A 23713-nucleotide genomic window follows, 5' to 3' on the forward strand; every position below is an offset into this window, starting at 1 on the left:
TGGGCACCCTGTTTTATTTAAAGAACAGGGATCTATCAAAGTCTGATCTTCACAACACGTTTGTGGAAGTGTATCATGGCACGAACAAAGGAGATTTCTGAGGACCTCAGAAAAAGCGTTGTTGATGCTCATCAGAGTGGAAAAGGTTACAAAACCATCTCTAAAGAGTTTGGACTCCACCAATCCACAGTCAGACAGATTGTGTACAAATGGAGGAAATTCAAGACCATTGTTACCCTCCCCAGGAGTGGTCGACCCACAAAGATCACTCCAAGAGCAAGGCGTGTAATAGTCAGCGAGGTCGCAAAGGACCCCAGGGTAATTTCTGAGCAACTGAAGGCCTCTCTCACATTGGTTAATGTTCATGAGTCCACCATCAGGAGAACACTGAACAACAATGGTGTGCATGGCAGGGTTGCAAGGAGAAAGCCACTGCTCTCCAAAAGAACATTGCTGCTCGTCTGCAGTTTGCTAAAGGTCACGTGGACAAGCCAGAAGGCTATTGGAAAAATGTTTTGTGGACGGATAAGACCAAAATAGAACTTTTTGGTTTCAATGAGAAGCGTTATGTTTGGAGAAAGGAAAACGTTGCATTCCAGCATAAGAACCTTATCCCATCTGTGAAACATGGTGGTGGTAGTATCATGGGTTGGGCCTGTTTTGCTGCATCTGGGCCAGGACGGCTTGCCATCATTGACGGAACAATGAATTCTGAATTATACCAGCGAATTCTAAAGGAAAATGTCAGGACATCTGTCCATGAACTGAATCTCAAGAGAAGGTAGGTCATGCAGCAAGACAACGACCCTAAGCACACAAGTCGTTCGACCAAAGAATGGTTAAAGAAGAATAAAGTTAATGTTTTGGAATGGCCAAGTCAAAGTCCTGACCTTAATCCAATCGAAATGTTGTGGAAGGACCTGAAGCGAGCAGTTCATGTGAGGAAACCCACCAACATCCCAGAGTTGAAGCTGTTCTGTATGGAGGAATGGGCTAAAATTCCTCCAAGCCGGTGTGCAGGACTGATCAACAGTTACCGCAAACATTTAGTTGCAGTTATTGCTGCACAAGGGGGTCACACCAGATACTGAAAGCAAAGGTTCACATACTTTTGCCACTCACAGATATGTAATATTGGATCATTTCCCTCAATGAATAAATGACCAAGTATAATATTTTTGTCTCATTTGTTTAACTGGGTTCTCTTTATCCACTTTTAAGACTTGTGTGAAAATCTGATGATGTTTTAGGTCATATTTATGCAGAAATATAGAACATTCTAAAGGGTTCACAAACTTTCAAGCACCACTGTAGAAAGGCCCCTGTCGACCGCTGGGCTCAAACCCAGAACCTTCTTGCTGTGAGGCGACAGTGCTAGCAATAAAATAAATTTTAAATCGATATTGTGTTAAATTGTTGATTTCTTCAGTGGTCTAGTAAGCGGGATAACATCCAGCGATCCAGTCATTCTTGCAAAATAAACCCCTTCATGGTGATTCAAGACCCCTCTGTTCAGCGCTGGGTTCCTGCGTGGCCCTGTTGGGGTTTATTTCACAGTAATAACCAACTTGCTGTCCATTATGCTTTTCTTGTGGTTCTATTTTATTTCTCTCCCTACATATATTTTAATTCTATTCACTTGGGTGCTACACTCCATGAACTTGCTTGCTAGCTAGTAAAAGGTTGGTGTCCTTTTTTTTAATCATTTTATTTCTATATCAGTAATAAAACTTGCACATGCTTGAATTTAAGTCACTTTTATAGCCACTTTACATTCTAAGTTATTTTATTTCACTCTTTTAGACCTTTTTTGCTTGAAGAACACAAGTGAAAGTGCAGAAAACCCCCACAATTAGCTGCAGGAAAGCTGCTGATTGAATCCAGGCTGCTCCTAGCAACTGATGACGTGGAACCTGCTCAGCCAATCAGGAAAAAAAGAGAGAATTCCTCATGAATATTTACATATTCTTGCTGGGACTTTTTCCTCTTTTGTGTTGCTCAGTTCTGCTTCAGTTCTTCATTTTTGAGCAGATATAAGTCTCTCTCTGGTTGTTGATCTTTCCTACAAATCAGATTCAACTTCTATCCAAAATGTCTCAGGAACAGCTTGTTTCCCCTCCAAATGACCAGCCTCACATTGTTTTGGGACCTTCAAGAGGGTGAGAAACTTAATTTTAAATATGCATTTATTTATATTGATAAAGATTTATCTGTTTAATTGTTTGTATTATTTACATAACCATAAATCATGCTCAAATGTCATTTTTCGTCTGTTAATTTAAACACATTAATTTCAGAATGCACAAATAAATTAATTAGTAAATCAGTCTCAACTTTTGTTCATGGTTTAAATTATTTAAATCAGAACATGATTATAATTATCAAGCTATAGTTGTCTAATTACTCATCTCCACCTAGTCCTAGGTTGTTGTTTTTTTTTTTCTTTTTCAGTTCTAAGACTGAAACAACAACAAAAATAATATACAAGATCAAAAACCGGTTATCTATATACATAGCGTTCATTATAGACTTATTAGCATAAATTTAAACATATAAGCTATTTTAGGTTAATTCTTTTTGCAATTTTAAATGTATTAGTTACGCATCATTTTAGCTTCCTGTCTCGGACGACATTTAAAAAAAAAATGTTCTCATCAAATCTTTAGGCCTCTAACACAAATGGTGGTATCTGAAGAAAACACTAACATACAGTAGAAGCGAATCTAAGACACGGCCTTGGAAATAAGTATTTTATCTATAAAATCCAAATATGACATGACTACGCAGGTAGATACACCTGGTATCTGGTTGTACAACATGGCTGAAGTTAGGGTGGAAAAAAAAAAAAAAGATTTCCAGTATATTAAGAATCAGTTTGTTTATATTTTGTCCACTTTCACAATTCAGTACTCAGAATATGTGAGGCTGAGATCCTAACTGTTCCCATTTCCTGTCTCAGGGGTTCCAACAAGAAGGCGCTGAAAGTGGCAGGACTGACCGTGTTGGCTGCCTTGCTGATCGCAGGTCAGGCCTTCACTGCTTACTCTGTGTACAAGCACAGTGAGAAGCTCAGCCTGCTGGAGAGACGCTCGGACCGTCTGCAGGAGCTGACCCTCAGGGCCAAAGGTGAGACACAGGCGCTGTATACCGAGTGTTCAGTTAAATTCATTTGAATGTGGTGTTAAAGCAGCGATATGTGACATTCCTCAAATGACTCCTCCTCCTCCTTTTTGCGTAATGGATCAAATCTTATTTCTCACCCCTTTAATAGTTTCGGTATTCGTTATGTCTGACACACACTTTTAAATCACAAATTAATAAACAAGCATGTATGTTTAAACACATTTGAAAACACGAATCCTTTCACTTCTTCTTTTCTATTCAGCGAGTCGCACCCCAATGAAGATGGCTGTACCTATGAGCTCCTTCCCTCTGCTGCTGTCTGAAAGGAAGGTACCGTAAAGATCCTTCAACTTTAATGTGCAATGAGGAAATGTGGCCACTATGTGGCAGGATTGAACTAAAATTCACTCTGCATTCTACAGACTCCCAGACAGCTCCCTGTCTGATATTCAGTCCATTATGTAGAGAATAAAAGCCTTTATTTCTTTCCCTATTTCAGGGGATTATAAATATGGGTTGAAGTCGTCATTCAGTTTATGAAGAGCAAAACAAACATTCATAATTAATTTTTTGGCAGCTTTGATTTGATATTTGATCTGATGTGTTTTCCAGATGGATTCCACTCCTCCTAAAGGTAGGTCAGATTGCTCCTACATTCACTTTCATTCTTCTGTTTGTTCAGATCATGTTCACCTGATGCTGATGTTGGAGTTCGTGGTTTTGTCACTGATAAAAAAAAAAAAAAAACAATGCAACAAAAATAATTAATTGAATTTCACGGGTGTCCGTTAAACAGTCCAGTCCCTCCTATATATGACCAGAATTTGTTCAGATACGTATAAGAGAGTAATCTACTACATAATTATGTCCTACTTTCACAAAAACAGCTATTTTTATTTATTTATTTATTTTTAGTGACATTTTTAAACATCATTTATTTATTTGACGTCTTTCCACTTGGAATAGAAACTCTGAGGTCTGAAATTATAGTGAGTTATATGACGGAGACTTATTTTCATAATATTCCATGTTTTTTAGATACTGCTCAGATAAAATCGCACTACTCCATCAAAAAAAGATGGATTGTTTAAATTAAAAAAAAACCAAAAACAATGTATGTTTACTAAATGCTCAACTCAAACCGGTTAATTTACGAATTATAAATTTTACTAAACATTACCCACTTCTCTCATTACTAAAACATAAAAAGTGTCTTTCAGTCGTTCTTTTTCTTTGTGAATTTATGAGACAAGAACGTGCAAATATTAAACAGACACAACGTCCTGCTTTTGAAATGATAACCGAGATGAAACTAAATAATTTCAGACAATAACAAAATAGAGACCGTGACTAAAGTCACAGTGATTTGCGCTAGCTGGTACAAACCAGGACGTCTGGTCACTGTACGCTATAGATCTGGAACGGTAAGAGATAGAGAATGATGCTTAGTGAGGGAAAAAAATCCCATTTTTCATAGATCACTCTGGATCAGTGATCCAGATCAGCACCAAAAGTCAGAGCAACGTAATTCAGCCCAGATGTATTCTTCATGTGAAATTTGGTGATGATTGGTTGAAAACTGAGGGAGAAACATTCGAAGAATAAAAAAAGTAGAAAGATCCTGAGTGAGAGTAACAATTTGCGCTACCGCTGCTAATGCAAATTATTAAACATAGAGAAGAAATAACAAGGGTTTTTTTAAAAGGAAAAAAAAAGCGAGAAACCCATCCTAAACCTCTGTCGATCACGAATAATATAATCATGACTATTCCATTTACATTAGAGCATTTGTCACGTAAAAGCATATTTCTAAATTTTTTACATTTTTCAGTTTTATGGTAAACTTTAGTAATTAGAATTAACAGTTAAAAGCTCGTGTATCCTGGACTACTTGTGTGAAGCGTGCTGTTGAGACCAGTCTGCCATTATATAAAATAATATCATACAGTATATCATTTTCCTCCCGATTAACTCTTACAATGTAAAAATAATAATAAATCCCAATAAAGGGTTAAAATATGAAATCCTATCATCTCATCGTTTCGCTCTGAAGCTTAAACTGAGACGTTTGTTTTTCCTCAGCACCTCTGACTAAGTGCCAGCAGGAGGCTGCAGGTTTGATCCCGGTCTCTCTGCCATCGTTCAAGCCCAAGTGTGATGAGCACGGTGCCTACGAGCCTGAGCAGTGCTGGCAGGAGGCTCACTGCTGGTGTGTGGACAAGAACGGAATCCCAGTGCCCGACTCTGCAGTGGCTGGACGTGCTCAGTGCAAGACCGCTTAAGATTTTGGTAATACAAAAGAAAAGACTCAGTAACGTTCATGCTTTTAGTAATTTTTCTAAAGCTCTGTTTGGAAGCTGTAATATTTCACTGTATAAATGCCTTTCTACTGTTTTTTTTTTTAGCATCAGCCAATAAGACCTGAGGGATGAATCCACATCCATGTGAAGAAACTTTTCCATTTGCTTTTTCTGCCTTTCAGACATTAAGTAGTGTGAAACTTTAAATATTATGAGCAGATATTAAGAGCATGACACAGTTCGTAAGCATTATAATATAATAACAATGCAAGCTGTTGGTTACTTTTGGCAAGAAACTATTCTTACTTTCCAGATCATCATAATTTAACAAAATCTGCTTCCTGTCAAGACTATGCTATCATTTTTAAGCTGCACTATGAGAGAAGATAATGAGTAGCGCATGATATTAATGAGAATACTGAAAATAATTAATTTGGACCACTGAAACTGGTGAAAATAAATTTATACTAATAAAACACGAGACATGCGTTTTTATTGTATACAGAACCGGTAGAGGATTGATGAGACAGGTGTGAATTTGATCTTTTTAAGTCTCTCTTATCTACCAGCAAGCAGTATTTAATGTTACAGTAAAAGAGTAGACTTCTATTGAATTATTGATGATTTTTTAAAAAAAAAAGGAAAATGAATGGAAAGCAAACTCAGTGTTGAATAAATTTCTGTAATTATAAGAGCAAAATATAGATTTCATAATAACCAGGTGTTTTAAAAAATGTTTATTACCTTTTATGCTGAATGATACAGCAATGGGATTCGGTTAAACCATATTTTTGACATTATATTAAAAAATATTAAGAGGAAACACCACCATGTCTAGCGTTCTTCATTTTTAAAACATTTATTTCTAATTTATATTTAAGCACCATTATCGCCAATATATTTCCAGACGTACAGTAGGTCTCTTTGCAAAACACAGTATTAAGTTGGTTCATATCGTGCGTTAAATTAAGCGTGAAGTTGAGACCTGAAGTTAGCGTGTACTTGACGATTGATTGCTTCAGTAGATTAGATATGATCTGTGCAGCCCTGAAGCCGAGGCAGAAATCAAAGCTTCATCATAGCGTATCCGTTTCAGTGCTGGCGTTGCAGACGACGCTGTACAGCACAGTACTGCTGGCGATCAGACTGGAGGATGTTACAGCTCAGCGTTTAAACTCATACACACTCGAGCCTTAACTGCCTGATCGAGTCTCATCAGGTTAAAGAAAGAAAATGCTAATAATTTACTCTTCATTAGTGTGCCAGCTCAGGCTTTGGCGTGCATGTAGAAAAGAGGAAACGGAACAAGGAGTTCAACAGAAACCTTCAGAAGGAAATGGAAATTCTGTTCAGACCCTTAGCTGCGTACAATGGAAAAAACAACAATAACAACAACAACAACTGTGCATTCAATTATAACTAATTGACCATTAGCTTTCTGGTGTGCAGGGTTGCCAGGTCTCAACTGAATGTCCACTCTAACTATAAAGCTAAATCGTCTGAAAAAAAAAAAAGGTGAGGAATTGGAAATGGTACCGTAGTTGCATCCATCTTCTTTTCGAAGTTGTTGCTATGGAAACAACTTCAAGTACACAAGCATTTCTACCTGCCTTAAGCAAAACTGCACCATCAGGACACAATGTTCTTAAGCTTTTTCTGCACTTACATGCAGCATAACAAGGTAAGTGTGATACCTAGTGGCTATCCAAGGCAAAATATCCACTATAATAGACAGATAATATAGATATTAGTTCATTTTTATTCAATAAATATTTAATATACAGTACTGTGCAAAGTCTTAGGCATATGCAAAGAAATGCTGTCGACCAAAAATGGCTTAAAAAATAAGGAAATTAAATATTTCAACATTTAAAAAAAAATACTATAAACGGTAAGCCATAATAACTGAAACAAAGGCAATATTTGGTGTGAGACGACCCTTTGCTTAAAAAAAAAAATTTAAATAGAAGTTTGATAAGGAAATGAGCTGTAGGTTTTACTGAGCATCTTCCAGAACCAGCCACAGTTCTTCTGGACACTTCGACTGTCACGCTCACGTCTTCATTTTGCACCAAAACCCAGTAGCCTTCATTATGTTTTCTTTTTTTAATATAAAAATTGGTCTCTTATGTAATATGCTGCTCAGATACAAACTTTTTTCCCCCTCTAATGTTTAATTTTGTGCTGCAAAAAAAGAACGGTTGGAACTCTAAAAGGTTTTTGTAATATTTAGACTCAATAACGTAGAAGTTATAAAATAGAAATCTATAACAATGTTTGTATGAAAAAAACCAGTGGGCTAAGACTTTTGCACAGTACTGTATAATATAATATTTTATTCTATCCACATTCACTGGATACGAGCAATCGTGCACTCTGATTGGCTACTCTACTACTAGTATATCAGCTCATATACCATGAGTAGAGAAAAACAAAATGGCAGAGCGTGTTGCTGAACCAACCGAGGGTGAAATAAAAACTCCACTCGAAAACAAAATCCCAAAAAATACAAAAACAAAAAAAACAACAAAATATGGAATAAAAGTATTTGATAGTAAGAACATATCTTTTTTTTCAATAATAATAATTATTATAATAATTATTATAGGGCGGCACGGTGGTGTAGTGGTTAGCGCTGTCGCCTCACAGCAAGAAGGTCCGGGTTCGAGCCCCGTGGCTGGCGAGGGCCTTTCTGTGCGGAGTTTGCATGTTCTCCCCGTGTCCGCGTGGGTTTCCTCCGGGTGCTCCGGTTTCCCCCACAGTCCAAAGACATGCAGGTTAGGTTAACTGGTGACTCTAAATTGACCGTAGGTGTGAATGTGAGTGTGAATGGTTGTCTGTGTCTATGTGTCAGCCCTGTGATGACCTGGCGACTTGTCCAGGGTGTACCCCGCCTTTCGCCCGTAGTCAGCTGGGATAGGCTCCAGCTTGCCTGCGACCCTGTAGAGCAGGATAAAGCGGCTAGAGATAATGAGATGAGATGAATCTTGTCGTACATGACTTATAGCCAACTCGGTGCTATGCGCCTCATCGGGTATCAGCTCATGTACGACTCGAGTTTGTGGAATAACTTAAATTTACATAAATGAATTTTGAACAGTTTTTAATTTATCCCACAGTTGCTGATTAACACTTTTTTTGGAACATTTTATTTATTTTCAAACAAATTTGATACAGATGTTAAAAAGTGAGGTGCATCAACAAGCCAACAGCACACTTTTACAAAAGAAATGGACATGAAGTACAATTCAAGACGCAACCTGAAAACATCTCATCACTACAATCTATGAAGTCATATTACGACAAAAACAACGTAACAGAACCGTCATGCTGGAAATGGTTTTTAAAACAAGGTGGCATCCCGGACAACACATTTACAACTGGGCAGGACATTAAAAACAAGTCTTTACATTTGGTCATGGACGCAAGAAACAAAAAGACAACGGCACTTAAAATCATAGCACTATTTTAGCACCGGATTAACATTTGTTTTAAACCAACTGCATGGCAGTTAACTGTTTCGAACCCTGATAACATTTTTGGTCACAAAACTTTGTTTTCTTTATCTCTAATTTAACAGAACATATCAAACCAGCAGGAGTAATGTGCAGATATGCTTCCAGCATCAGAAAGACAGTAACGCTTGTGCACAGCACTCACACGCGTGGTCATCACCCATCGGCTACACCGAGAGGCTCGAATCAGTGCCGGTTGTGCTGTAATTAGACCCAGATGGCACGGTAGATGCTGTGAATAATTCAATGAGGCTACAGTGCAACTTTCAACAGAGGCTGACTGAAATGTTAGGGGGAAAACTCTTCGACAGGTCCCAGTAAAGAATCTTAATGTTGAACAAACCATCTTAAATATCAGTGAGAGTGCTGAAAGTGATGATTATTGTGTCAGCCCTGAGCTCCAAGTGTATATTTCTTTTATGCTGGTGACCAGGTAACATCTCTAATAGTTTATACTGTACATGCTTTAGGGTTGCCAGTCGCTCTAAAACCGTGGGACTTGTGTAGTACTTCCTGGAAAGACTTTTGAGGTTGACGATTCATCCTGAACAGCGTCCGTGACTATTTGCTTTTCTTCAAAGAGTTAAAATAGCCTTTGATGGTCTGCTCGATATTGGGCACGTTATAGTTCTGTGCAGCGTAGATGCCCGTGCAAGTTCCCACGAGCACGCCCATGATGGCTGACGAACGCAGCTTCGCTATGACATATCCAGCCAGGAAGCCTTTGAGGAAGGGAGAGCCCAGAACACTCACACCCTGAATCAAAACAACAGGTATGTTCCATTAGGTTCAAGGTTTGTTTGTTTTTTCCAGTCTGTGTAGATGCATTTGTTTATACTGATCCTAAATCAGCAATATTATTAACTTGCAAATCAAAGCATCGCGTCTGCTTCTAAGTGTGGGTTCATAAGAACATAATTTACTCAGATTTGAATGTGTTTCATGCGTTGCAGACAGCATTTCTTTTTTCTTTTTTGAGGTCTGAGCTGGTTAAACCAGGGGTGCTTAAAGGAACAGTCCACCGTACTTCCATAATGAAATATGTTCTTCTCTGAATTGAGACGAGCTGCTCCGTACCTCTCCGAGCTTTGCGCGACCTCCCAGTCAGTCAGACGTGCTGTCACTCCTGTTAGCAATGTAGCTAGGCTCAGCATGGCCAATGGTATTTTTTGGGGCTGTAGTTAGATGCGACCAAACTCTTCCACGTTTTTCCTGTTTACATAGGTTTATATGACCAGTGACATGAAACAAAGTTCAGTTACACAAATTGAAACGTGGCGATTTTCTATGCTATGGAAAGTCCGCACTATAATGACCGGCGAATGCCCTGGTCCGTCCGCCCTGTCTAAAAAAATAGTACAACTCGAGCCCCATGGTAAAATTGGGACTTTGCCATTTTTCCGCATGAGGCCCATGGTAAAACCATACTTCCAGGAGGGGCTGCCGTCTGCCTCCCAAGCCGGCCGAGAGCGCTCCTCGTTGGGCACGGCCAGGCGGGCGAATGCCCTGGTCCGTCCGCCCTGTCTAAAAAAAAAATGGTACAACTCCGAGTGAAGGTATCAATGTGCTGTCGAAGCGCGCAGAAGGTGTTAGTACGCCTGTCATTATAGTGCGGACTTTCCATAGCATAGAAAATCGCCACGTTTCAATTTGTGTAACTGAACTTGTTTCATATCGCTGGTCATATAAACCTATGTAAACAGGAAAAACGTGGAAGAGTTTGGTCGCATCTAACTACAGCCCCAAAAAATACCATTGGCCATGCTGAGCCTAGCTACATTGCTAACAGGAGTGACAGCGCGTCTGACTGACTGGGAGGTCGCGCAAAGCTCGGAGAGGTACGGATCAGCTCGTCTCAATTCAGAGAACAACATATTTCATTATGGAAGTACGGTGGACTGTTCCTTTAATATATACGGTACAGTACTGTGCAAAAGTCCTTAGGCCCCTTATTTATTTTTTCTTCATACAAACTTTGTTACAGATTTCTATTTTATGACTTCTACTTTATCAAGTCAAAACATTACAAAAACATTTTAGAGTTCCAAACGTTCGGTTTTTTTTCCCAGCACAAAATTAAATGTGACAGGAAAAAAAAAAGTTTCTATCTGAGCAGCGTATTACAAAAGAGATCACTTTTCAGATTAAAAAAGAAAACATAACGAAGGCTACTGGGTTTTGGTGCAAAATTAACTGCAGAACTGTGGCTGGTTCTGTAACGCTCAGTAAAACCTACAGCTCATTTCCTTATCAAACTGCACTCACTGTACATGAGACGACTTTTTTTTTTAAGCAAAGGGTCGCCTCACACTAAACATCGAATTTATTATGGCTTACTTCTTATAGTATTTTTTAATGTTGAAACATCTCTTCTCATCTCATTATCTCTAGCCGCTTTATCCTTCTACAGGGTCGCAGGCAAGCTGGAGCCTATCCCAGCTGACTACGGGCGAAAGGCGGGGTACACCCTGGACAAGTCGCCAGGTCATCACAGGGCTGACACATAGACACAGACAACCATTCACACTCACATTCACACCTACGCTCAATTTAGAGTCACCAGTCAACCTAACCTGCATGTCTTTGGACTGTGGGGGAAACCGGAGCACCCGGAGGAAACCCACGCGGACACGGGGAGAACATGCAAACTCCGCACAGAAAGGCCCTCGCCGGCCACGGGGCTCGAACCCGGACCTTCTTGCTGTGAGGCGACAGCGCTAACCACTACACCACCGTGCCGCCCATGTTGAAACATTTCATTTCATTATTCTTAAGCCATTTTTGGTCTACAGCATTTCTTTACATGTACCTAAGACTTTTGCACAGAACTGTATAAAGACTGTAGGCCAGGACCAGCCAACAGAAGTCTCTACTCTAATGTAATCATGTTCTAAATTTAAAAAAAAAAAAGCTTGTATCTGTTATCAGGAGGCGAAATGGAGAAATAAGTTTGGGGCCATATTGCAGTATTCAACTACAGATAATAACTCGTAATTCTTGACCCTCAACCAGGTAAAACCAAAGAAAAACACCCCTAAACTTGGAATTCCTCCTCAGGAACTCAGGATGGCCTCCTCAACTCAGAGTTCCTCCGAATTCAGCAAGTAACATCAAGTAAACACGATTGGAAGTAAACATAGGAGCACTTCTTACCTTTAAATGGAGTTATACTGTATATGAGTCATTCTAGAATTCGGGGTACATTTCACGTTGAGATAAACCTTTTATTTTCCACAAAATAAATCTTTATTGACTCAGTTTTGAACAATAATGCAAATTATGACAGACTTTCACCAATAGCAATGCTTGATGTATATTTTAGACCCAATTTATCCACAAAACATTAACTAAAATGACTCCCACTCCTCCCCCCACATTATTGGCTGTCGGCTGTCTTCTACTCCTGATTCATCCATTCAACTCGCATAAACATGAAGTGATTCAGTCTCACGATTTGTTTCTTGGGGCCTATTCTATTAACTGTTATAAAATCAACTGCAAAAAATAGAATGTCTGTTTTCCATATTATTGAAATTTCAGTAATAAAAAAATATTCTTTATCCGTCCCAATGTTCTTGTCAACTCTGTTATAAAACCACATAAAATCCACAAAGACTTTTAATAATACGCATGACACCTGCACCAAGTGATGTCACTTCCTCTGGCGGGAAACTTCGGAAAGGCAGCGAGATCTGTTATGTTTCTTCTCTCGTTAATTTGAACAAAATGTCGAGGATTTTACACCAACAGTCGATTAATGATTCGTCACATCTGTTATTGTGATATTGAAGTGAATCTCTCACTCTTTTTTTTTTTTAAAACAACAATATGATTAAAATCCATAAAATTCTGTTTTTATACATGCTGTGCGGGAGCTAGTTTGAGGTTAGCATGTGGAGTTAAGACACAAAATGGTGGGACATGTCAACTCCGTTATCTTCAGTTCTGTTAATGGATTGCGCCGTTTAGCAATAGCAGAGTTGACGATGGCTCACAGAGCCCACACATGAAATGGACCGCGATTATAGAACGGGCCGTGTGCTAGTGTTTCATTTAGATAAATCAACATATTCACCTGATAAACCTGTAACACTGACTGTACAATTTACTGTAACTACATATGAGGACTCTGAGGTCTGGACCTCGGTAGTTTTGGAAGGTTCTGAAGGGATTTTAACTTCCCATGTAGCATTTCCAGTTGTCAAATCCAATATGGAAAACAGTGTTCTCCTGACGGTGGACTCATGAACATTAACATTAGCCAATGTGAGAGAGGCCTTCAGTTGTTTATAAGTTACCCTGGGGTCCTTTGTGACCTCGCCGACTATGACACGCTTTGCTCTTGGAGTGATCTTTGTTGGTCAATCAGTCCTGGGGAGGGTAACAATGGTCTTGAATTTCCTCCATTTGTACACAATCTGTCTGATTGTGGATTGGTGGAGTCCAAACTCTTTAGAGATGGTTTTGTAACCTTTTCCAGCCTGATGAGCATCAACAACGCTTTTTCTGAGGTCCTCAGAAATCTCCTTTGTTCGTGCCATGATACACTTCCACAAACATGTGTTGTGAAGATCAGACTTTGATAGATCCCTGTTCTTTAAATAAAACAGGGTGCCCACTCACACCTGATTGTCATCCCATTGATTGAAAACACCTGACTCTAATTTCACCTTTAAATTAACTGCTAATCCTAGAGGTTCACATACTTTTGCCACTCACAGATAGAGGGCTACCGCATGACGTCACCGCGCCGCGAGATTTTGTTAGGCGCCATATTGGAAGACCAAGTACATGCACTCACAATATAAAACAAAGTACGAGCGAGAGTAAAGTGACACGATGGATGATAATTCTGGTTATGTGAGTACATTACCAGCTGCAGAAAGGGCACGGTATGTGGAGAAACTGGCTGTGATTGATGGGTTTGACCCATATGATAAGACTCGGGGCAAGGGAGAATGGAAACATAAGGAGGACCTGACACCAATTCTGCCATCTGTTTGCTACCCAGACATTGTAAACTATTTGTTGTTTACACCCAGTGCCTACACTGCTGATGACTTGAAAGCCTACAAAGGGCTACAGGCTTACAATTATGTTGTTAGTGGCTTGGTTCGTGATATTACAGCTGTTATTAAGAATAACCTACACATAGTTATGGCCAAGGTAATCTTGTTGATATTTATCTTTTAATAATATATCTTTTCAGTTGAAAAATTAATACTTTTTGTTAATATTAAGGTATCCATAATTTAGGTTAATTTATCCAATGTATTTATGATATATGCCTACACAACAACTATGCTTTATTTATATAATAGGAGGGAGAGCAAGCCCCATACCATCCTAAATTATTATTATTATTATTATTAAATTGTAGAAGTCTGGGAGGCTTGCTCCTCATACAGTTATCAACTTGGGGCCAATTTAGCATGTTTTAAATCTGAATTTCTTGCGTTTGCTTACCTCAAAGTGTCCACACATCATGCACAGACTTATCCATTATATCCACAGTTTTTTGCCAAGTCTCACACAGGTTTCTTTCAAGTCTACTGTTGGGCCAATAAATCATAAATAAAACAGCTCAGATTTGTTTGTTTAAGTCGTTTGCCACTCCACTTTATTCTCGTGGGTTCACATACCGCTGCCATTATTTCCCCCTAATCACGAGTTTGTTGGTCTTCCAAAATGGCGCAGGGTTTGTTTACTTCCGGTTTCGGGTGATGTCAGTGAAATCCCTCTATATGTAATATTGGATAATTTTCCTCAATAAATAAATGACAAAGGATAATATTTTTGTCTCATTTGTTTAACTGGGTTCTCTTTATCTACTTTTAGGACTTGTGTGAAAATCTGATGATGTTTTAGGTCATATTTATGCAGAAATATAGAAAATTCTAAAGGGTTCACAAACTTTCAAGCACCACTGTATATATTTTTTTTATTCCCATTTATGCAGCATACAAGAGTCAAGGATGGAGATACTACCCACTCAGAAATGTATTTAAAAATAAAAGGTTCCATGTATCTCCTTTAAATATGGAGCTCCGCTCTGGTATCAAGTAGTCCACATTTCTGCAGCGTGGACCTCACTGAATTTTTCATCATTTTTTTTACAGGCCAGGTTTTAACAGTATAGAGTTTAAACACAAAGAACATATTTATGAAGAAAAGAAGATACAACAGGCAGAGAATAACTTCAGGTCTGAAGTCATGTATGTGTTCGGCTTACCTGGGGAAGTCCATCCTGCACCTTGCTCTCCACTCGCTGTCGAATGTCCTCCAGCTGGCCTTTAAGCAGGGTTAGATCCTTCAGCTGCCTGAAAGGGTCCTAAAACGCACAACATGACACAGATAAATTGGGAAAAGCCTTCCCACAAGCAGAAAACCTGCTCCAGACTTGCTTTCACTTCTTTCTAACCAAAAATGTTGCAGCTTCAGCCAGAGCAGCGGCTACAATTATCGACAGTCCATAATTATCGACACCTTTTCAGATTTTCAATTTTACAAAGGTGAGTTTCAGTTACAACAGTAATTATTGGTTAATTAATCAACCAGAAGACCCTCCTTACCCTTTGATCTTATCGTCTGATGACACAGCTCATTACCTGAGATGGAATTTTTTTTTAGCACGATCAGCAATTTGAGGAAAACCCGGACATTATCATCATCGCAGGTAAGCATGGTGGAAAGATCATGGACATGTTTTTACTTCTCAAATTCACTGATATTTCATGATCTCGTTGTTGAAATCTACTCTGTTTCTTACTCTTTCATTCGACAGTCGCCATTTTGTATCCAAACGCGCGTTTGAGAAGTCACGTGAGGTGTCGATAATAGTGATCACTTTCAACGGTGTCCACCATTATCGACACCCTGTTATGGATCGATCTTTGTGTAACATTGTTGAAGTAGATGAAGTCTCATCTCATTATCTGTAGCCGCTTTATCCTGTCCTACAGGGTCGCAGGCAAGCTGGAGCCTATCCCAGCTGACTACGGGCGAAAGGCGGGGTTCACCCTGGACAAGTCGCCAGGTCATCACAGGGCTGACACATAGACACAGACAACCATTCACACTCACATTCACACCTACGCTCAATTTAGAGTCACCAGTTAACCTAACCTGCATGTCTTTGGACTGTGGGGGAAACCGGAGCACCCGGAGGAAACCCACGCGGACACGGGGAGAACATGCAAACTCCACACAGAGAGGCCCTCGCCGGCCACGGGGCTCGAACCCGGACCTTCTTGCTGTGAGGCGACAGCGCTAACCACTACACCACCGTGCTGCCCCAGTAGATGAAGTACTTTAAAAAAATATAAAAGTGCTGTGATTTATATATTTTTTCCTGATTCATAGCAGAATGGAATGTTTATAGAGTATTTGGAATCCGATTGCGATAAACAGAATTAGACCAGAATTAAATTCCTAGTATATAAAAAAAATTACATGCTTGAAATAGTCAGGGTTTTTTATTCCATTCAGAATTTTTTTTTTGCAGTTTGTTGTAAATATCTACCACATATTACAATATCAGTAGATATCAGTAGACATTTTATATTTTGGCTCGAGGAATGACATGCGACCTTTGACCTGGATTTTCATGTGGTTACAGTGTCAATTCCCTGTTGACATGTATTGGTAAACTACAAAACTAGAAATTAATACAAACAACAACAACAACGAAGGATTGACAAAATGTGATCTACGAAAATACTTAGAAAGTGGAACAAAAAGATTTTCTGACGCAGGTTAAACATTATCAATTCATTTGTTTACAAGCATTAGAATTACTTCCTCATTTACGTAAACACCGACATCCATATATTTATATAAAAGACATTTTGGACTAAATATAAGTCTATGTAAAACAAGTTTTAAGTAAAAACTATGTTTTGTTAACTTAATACCACATACCAATTATTATTATTATTTTTTTAGAAATAATCATCTGGGTGTCGATAATTGTGGAACGGTGTTGGTAATTGTGGAACGGCGTCGATAACTGTGGACAAAGGTGTCAATAATTGTGGAATGGTGCTGATAACTGTGGACAAAGGTGTCGATAATTGTGGAACGGTACCGATAACTGTGAAACAAAGGTGTCGATAATTGTGGAACGGTGCTGATAACTGTGAAACAAAGGTGTCGATAATTGTGGAACGGTGTCGATAACCATGGACAAAGGTGTCGATAATTGTGGACCGGTGTTGATAACTGTGGACAAAGGTGTCGATAATTGTGGAACGGTGTCGATAACCATGAAACAAAGGTGTCGATAATTCTGGACCAGTGTCAATAACTGTAGACAAAGGTATCGATAACTGTGGACAAAGGTGTCGATAATTGTGGAATGGTGCCGATAACTGTGGACAAAGGTGTCGATAATTGTGGAACAGTGTCGATAACTGTGGACAATGGTGTCGATAATTGTGGAACGGTGTCGATAACTGTGGAACGGTGTCGATAATTATGGACTGGCGTCGATAACTGTGGACCGGTATCGATAACTGTAGACAAAGGTGTCGATAATTGTGGACAAAGGTGTCGATAACTGTGAAACAAAGGTGTCGATAATTGTAGAATGGTGTCACATGAACTGATATGCCAAGTAATCGTGAATCAACTCTCCCCCCCCCCCCCCCCCAGTGGAAGTTTGAGTAATTATTCATGCACAATTTATGTATGAAAGTCTTTTCTACTTTTGCAATGGCTAAAAGATCGTTAAGGTGTCGATAATTGTAGCTGCCACTTGAGTACAATGTACACAAAAGTAACAGGAACATCCATACCGATTACATTTCTTCAAACTCTACAGAAACTAAAGTGGAAAATATGACTGTTTACATTGACTAGAACAGGGTGTGACAAATAGTACTCAAAATACAAAAAATAGTTTGAACAATATTAACATTTAAGCTTTAAAAAAAAAGCCAGGTCTGAGAAGAGATAGAAAGTTCTAGATGAACTAACTGGAGAAACTGACTTCTTGTTCATGATGTAACTTGTTACACTGAAACCACCTCAAACAAAAACTAGTTTCAGAATGTAATAGTTTCATAAATGAAGGTTACATTCCACAAAATCCCACAAACTAAACAACACCTCGAACAAGAGTGACCATATAAATCAAATTACTACAAATTATTGCAAATATTTAGTTATTACTGTAAATAACCAAACATTTACAAACCTTATCATCCGCCATGTTCGTGTGTATGAGCTAGTCAGGGTTGCCAGTTCTGCGTGGCAAAACCCCCCGATAAACATTTCAATTCCTTTTCAAAACCAAACAAATAGAAATGAAACTAATATTGCTTCTCTTACACACTATAATTCTGTCCCCCCCCCAAAAAAAATGTAAACACCTGTCAATCACATACATATGTCCTTGTTGAACATCACATTCCAGAAGATTCCCCATTTTGCTGTTATAATAACCTCCGTTCTTCAGGGAAGGCTTCCTGATAGATTTTCGAGCATTGTTGTGGTGATTTGTACCAATTCAACATCTCATCTCATCTCATCATCTCTAGCCGCTTTTATCCTGTTCTACAGGGTCGCAGGCAAGCTGGAGCCTATCCCAGCTGACTACGGGCGAAAGGCGGGGTACACCCTGGACAAGTCGCCAGGTCATCACAGGGCTGACACATAGACACAGACAACCATTCACACTCACATTCACACCTACGGTCAATTTAGAGTCACCAGTTAACCTAACCTGCATGTCTTTGGACTGTGGTGGAAACCGGAGCACCCGGAGGAAACCCATGCGGACACGGGGAGAACATGCAAACTCCACACAGAAAGGCCCTCGCCGGCCACGGGGCTCGAACCCGGACCTTCTTGCTGTGAGGCGACAGCGCTAACCATTACACCACCGTGCCGCCCCCAATTCAACATACAAGAGCATTTGGTATTGGTGTTTAGTGAAGAGACCTCAGGTGCAGTTAGCATTCCTGTTCATTCATCCCAAAGGTGTTAAGTGGGGTTGAGTTCAGTCAGGGTTCTGTGCAGGACACTTGAGTTCTTCCACTCCAACCTTCTTCTTCTTCTTCTTCTTGTGAATGAGAAGACAGGTATATTAGATATAAGAAAGGTGCTGCAGCCAGTTCACCGTGGATTGCTTAGGGATCGTGAGGTCGACATCCACGGGTGGGCCAAGGGTGGGGCATTCGCTGAGGATGTTCTCTATGGTCTGCTCAGGTGACTCACAGGGGCAGGCTGCAGATGGGCACAGACCCCATCGGTGCATGTTGGCATTGAAGCGGCCTACCCCGGTTCATATCCGGTTCAAGGTGACCTCCTTGGGAGGTCACCACCTGGGGGTAGTGCTGTATTCGGGATGGCACTGAGTTGGGCAGGGTGTGCAGTCTGTTGCCAGGTGCCTCTCCATGCTTGTAGCTTGATGAAAGGTGTGTCAAGGAGGGTGGCCGCATGGCGGGAAAATGGGTGGCGTGAACATATGCGCTGTCGACCCATGTGTTGACCCACTCCAACCTTAAGACCTTGGTCACACTACAGCTTTGAGAATACTTGGCAATAAAAAATGGGTAGCATCACCACCGATTGTACAATTGCATGGCGAATGTTCTCCGAGCTTCACGAGTTGTTGTTGTTGGGTTTTTTGGGGAGGTTTGGTTTGGGTTTTTTTGGTGTGTCTCCATCTCGTGAATGGCTGAAAAGTCATGAAAAATTTCAATGCATGCAAAAAGGTCCGGGTTCGAGCCCCGTGGCCAGCGAGGGCTTTTTTGTGTGGAGTTTGCATGTTCTCCCCGTGTCCGCGTGGGTTTCCTCCGGGTGCTCCGGTTTCCCCCACAGTCCAAAGACATGCAGGTTAGGTTAACTGGTGACTCGCCCATGTTTACATTAGACCGTATCAGCGGATCATCAGATTAACGTTTTTAAAACGATTAGTGTGCACACAGCAACACCAATACACGATTTGCGTGCACACAGCAATACCAATACACGGATACGCTCGGCTCCGCAGGCATCCTGCGCTCCAAATCACTCCGCCCTGAACAGCGAGTGCCCTCTGGAGGGTGCGCACTCCGGCCCTGCGCAGCTCACAGAGCACGCGAGTGAAGTGCACAAGCTGTGATTCGGGACTGAGCCGCTGTGTGTGTGATCCCAGCGCATATCACTTACTACTTGCAAGTGGAAGGATGGCAAGCCTAAAGACAATCATAACTACACAATGGGCAGTATTTGCATCAGTATTTGCAGTATTTTCATACTTTTATACTCTTTAATGAAAGGTGATACAAGGCGGAAGTCCGTGCCGTTTTTCAGCAGTCGCGTCACATGACCAACGCCAGCGAATCAGGAAGGTGGATGTCACAGTGACGTTGTCCAATGACGACGCCAGCTCGAGCTCAGCACAGCATATCCACGTATCTCAATGTTTACACAGCACAGGACCAGATACGATCTGGATTGAATACGTGGACGCTGACGGATTCCCGTTTCCCGGCGTTTCCAGGCGGTTTAATGTAAACGGACAGTGCATCCGCGAAGAAAACGAGACAGATACGGTCTAATGTAAACTTGGCCTATGTGTCAGCCCTGTGATGACCTGGCGACTTGTCCAGGGTGTACCCCGCCTTTCGCCCGTAGTCAGCTGGGATAGGCTCCAGCTTGCCTGCGACCCTGTAGAACAGGACAAAGCGGCTAGAGCAGGCCCGGCGCCAGGAACAGTTTACTAAGGGGGCAATTAGAAATCGCAAGGGGGCAAATATTTTTCATATAGTGTGTAGTAGTGATGGCGGTCTGACAACGTGTTTCAAACAATTAACTGCGCCAACCACAAAACCTCGGCCCCGAAGGTTGCTTTAGTCCGGGAAAATCATGTGACATATTACCAAGGCAGTTGCGCTTTATCAACACCCGTGCCCACCTGTTACCCCTCCCCTCCAGTTTTCTCACAGACACGCGGTACAACCGGAAAGATGCCAAACATAAAACAACACACACAAACCTACAGGCAAGTCCTTTAAATTTAAAATACATACAAATAGCTCCGCGGCATGAAAACAAAACGTCAATGCAAGTCTAAGGTACTTGGCTCGGTGGCCAAAATCATACTAATTTAAAAAAATCAACAGACCCCGCGGCTGCACCAGTAATAGCCTTCCTGACTCGCACCAAGTCAACGCTAACCACTTAATCCGCGATCCCAGTTTAGGCGTGTAGGGGACAAAACACTCTGAAGTGATGAATTTTCACCCCCGCTGCATGGGGGGTGACGTCAACGACACATATTCTTACGCTATTTGCGCACAAAGCGGACCATATATGAACACATACACCGACATAAACGGAGATAAACTTAGCCTACAAAGAAAGAAAATGGATTCACAATGTTGTGATTGAATTCATTTAATTCGGAAGGGGAAAGACTACTCCCGTAAACTGACTGCATATTACAGGATATTGCAGAGACAGTGCACTTGTAAGTGTACATGTAAAACCCCCGCCCGCCCGCACGACCCCTCCCCTTGTCCTTATCACAGGTCTGTGTGTGCGCGGCTGTGTCAGCATTTCACACATACACCCACAATAACTAGTCCCCAGTAGTTAGGATTGATACATATGTCTAAAACAGGGTTAATATTAAATTCAGGCTTTTTGAAATAATCCTACCTTAATACAGTTGAATGCTACGATTGCAACGTAAGAATCATAACAACCAATCAGATTTGTTCTACCGTGCCAGTTTTAGTAGTGATTTACGTGAAATGTATTTTTGTGCAATGCGCAACCACTTAATATTTCGTATTTGAAAATGCAAATTATTAATACGTCTATGGCGGCACGGTGGTGTAGTGGTTAGCGCTGTCGCCTCACAGCAAGAAGGTCCTGGGTTCGAGCCCCGGGGCCGGCGAGGGCCTTTCTGTGTGGAGTTTGCATGTTCTCCCCGTGTCCGCGTGGGTTTCCTCCGGGTGCTCCGGTTTCCCCCACAGTCCAAAGACATGCAGGTTAGGTTAACTGGTGACTCTAAATTGACCGTAGGTGTGAATGTGAGTGTGAATGGTTGTCTGTGTCTATGTGTCAGCCCTGTGATGACCTGGCGACTTGTCCAGGGTGTACCCCGCCTTTCACCCGTAGTCAGCTGGGATAGGCTCCAGCTTGCCTGCGACCCTGTAGAAGGATAAAGCGGCTAGAGATAATGAGATGAGATGAGATGAGATGAGATGAAAAAAAAAGAGATCTGGCAACCTTGAAGCTTCTCCATCAGGGAGGAAGCGTGAGGCACTCTGAGTTTGATTCACATGGTCTGGGATGAGGATTTGAAACACAGCCATGTTAACCAGTTGTGTGTGTCTGTATATATGATGAATTATATTATGTGGCTATACCTTTGGATATTTTGCTCCATCATTGTGATTCATTTATGTTTTTCTTAACATCTCACTCATAATTTTAATTAATAGTAATTGAATCATTAATTCTGAAATCTGTTTAGACTGTAAATCAGGGAATATAGGATGATGTGATCTTAAGAAAAAGAGGCTGGTGCTGTGCAGTAGTTTATGTCCTCCTGATGCTTGAGATGGAGCCGTGGTTGCTATGGCAACCCAGTGACGACGGGCATGATGACGCACGAGAAGGAGGTTGGTGCATGTCGGACTTGAGACGGTGTAACGAGTTAAGGTGGACCAGGGCGCGCGCGCATGCACACACACACACACACACACTTGAGAGCATGATTATTCAGTAAATTAAAAATGCACATGTCATGGAGTGGAAAAAGGAATTGAATGACACCACCTAGATATGTAGAGAATAAAACTGATTCTATTTGCATAATATCTGATTAATTCATTAGTGCAAAAAAAAAAAAAATCAGTGATGTCATTACTGTGCTGGCTTCATAGTTGATCTGCTTCCTAATACTCAAGAGACAGGGGTTTTGCTCAAACACACATCAGTTATTATTTCAATCAATACAAGCTTGCATTAATTGAAAAAGTGTCATCAGCTTCTCAGAAATGACAGCCACCCCCAGGTCAGATACTCATCCATGTGTTCTGCATGTTCCACATCATCATTTTCATTCATCTAGGTTTTTTTTTTTTAAACATCTCATCAGACACAGACACAAAGGATTGGGCTTGAAAATGAGTGAATAAAAGAGGTCAATTCCCACGGTGCATGATTTGACAGCTGGAGGTTACTCTCTGTCTCTGTGCCTCTGTGTGGGATAGATATGAAGTCATTAATCCCCATAATAGGAGAGATTAATGACATCAAGTCTAAGACTCGGGACTTATTATAGACTACACGAAGGCATATATACAGCTTGATGCAATTAATATTTAGCTTTAGGGTTAGATATTTAATATTTAGAGTCTTATTTAGTCAATTGCGTCTCATCTCATTCGTAAGGAGCTTTTCTGGTGAGCTTTTCTTCTCAGACTGATGCTCAGCCATCCTTAAGGCATCACCATGACCACCGAGAGGGAGAAGGAGAAGGAGAAGGGGTGATGTTGTTGCTGCAGGCTTTAATGAACACAGTCGCAACAGGAGAAAGAGAGGCGGGGCAGGAGCACCTCAGGATCTCACCAACAGCCTCATTCAATCTTAACCAGAGAGAGAGAGAGAGAAGGAGAAGGAGGAGTCAGTCAGTCAGTCAGACAGACAAAGCTGGTGCAGTTTTGACTACTATTACTGAGCCTGTGCAAGTGTTGGGGGCAAAATGTTGAATAAAGCCTAAGAGAAATAGAGTGAAGAGGAAAAAGGGAGTGCAGAAAGGGAGTTCTGTCATCT

The 23713-nt window shown here is 40.8% G+C and overlaps 2 protein-coding genes across 2 annotated transcripts; one reads left to right on the forward strand and one right to left on the reverse strand.

Annotated features, from left to right (window-relative positions):
- Positions 1-2000: 2000 nt before the first annotated feature.
- Positions 2001-5899, forward strand: cd74b (CD74 molecule, major histocompatibility complex, class II invariant chain b). Its single transcript, XM_060936395.1, has 6 exons — positions 2001-2159; positions 2960-3126; positions 3386-3453; positions 3736-3757; positions 5206-5412; positions 5529-5899. Exons 1-5 carry the CDS (start codon positions 2092-2094, stop codon positions 5403-5405), a joined length of 525 nt encoding a protein of 174 aa, XP_060792378.1. The 5' UTR covers positions 2001-2091; the 3' UTR covers positions 5406-5412; positions 5529-5899.
- A 2610-nt stretch (positions 5900-8509) lies between these two features.
- On the reverse strand, positions 8510-18187 carry LOC132895620 (SLC35A4 upstream open reading frame protein). The gene is made up of 3 exons (XM_060936396.1): positions 18135-18187; positions 15171-15269; positions 8510-9694 (listed from the first exon to the last, which is right to left on the reverse strand). Exons 1-3 carry the CDS (start codon positions 18147-18149, stop codon positions 9500-9502), a joined length of 309 nt encoding a protein of 102 aa, XP_060792379.1. The 5' UTR covers positions 18150-18187; the 3' UTR covers positions 8510-9499.
- Between the last annotated feature and the right edge of the window lie 5526 nt (positions 18188-23713).

This window comes from Neoarius graeffei, chromosome 12, assembly GCF_027579695.1.
Source record: "Neoarius graeffei isolate fNeoGra1 chromosome 12, fNeoGra1.pri, whole genome shotgun sequence".
Lineage (NCBI taxonomy): Eukaryota > Metazoa > Chordata > Actinopteri > Siluriformes > Ariidae > Neoarius > Neoarius graeffei.

Excerpts from the sequence above, each read along its gene's own strand:
- cd74b (XM_060936395.1), top strand. The coding sequence starts at position 2,092 with ATGTCTCAGGAACAGCTTGTTTCCCCTCCAAATGACCAGCCTCACATT. Across the intron at positions 3,127-3,385 it reads GCTGACCCTCAGGGCCAAAG|CGAGTCGCACCCCAATGAAG; the intron begins GTGAGACACAGG and ends TTTTCTATTCAG. Across the intron at positions 3,758-5,205 it reads GGATTCCACTCCTCCTAAAG|CACCTCTGACTAAGTGCCAG; the intron begins GTAGGTCAGATT and ends GTTTTTCCTCAG.
- LOC132895620 (XM_060936396.1), bottom strand. Across the intron at positions 9,695-15,170 it reads TGCAGGATGGACTTCCCCAG|GGTGTGAGTGTTCTGGGCTC; the intron begins GTAAGCCGAACA and ends GTTTTGATTCAG.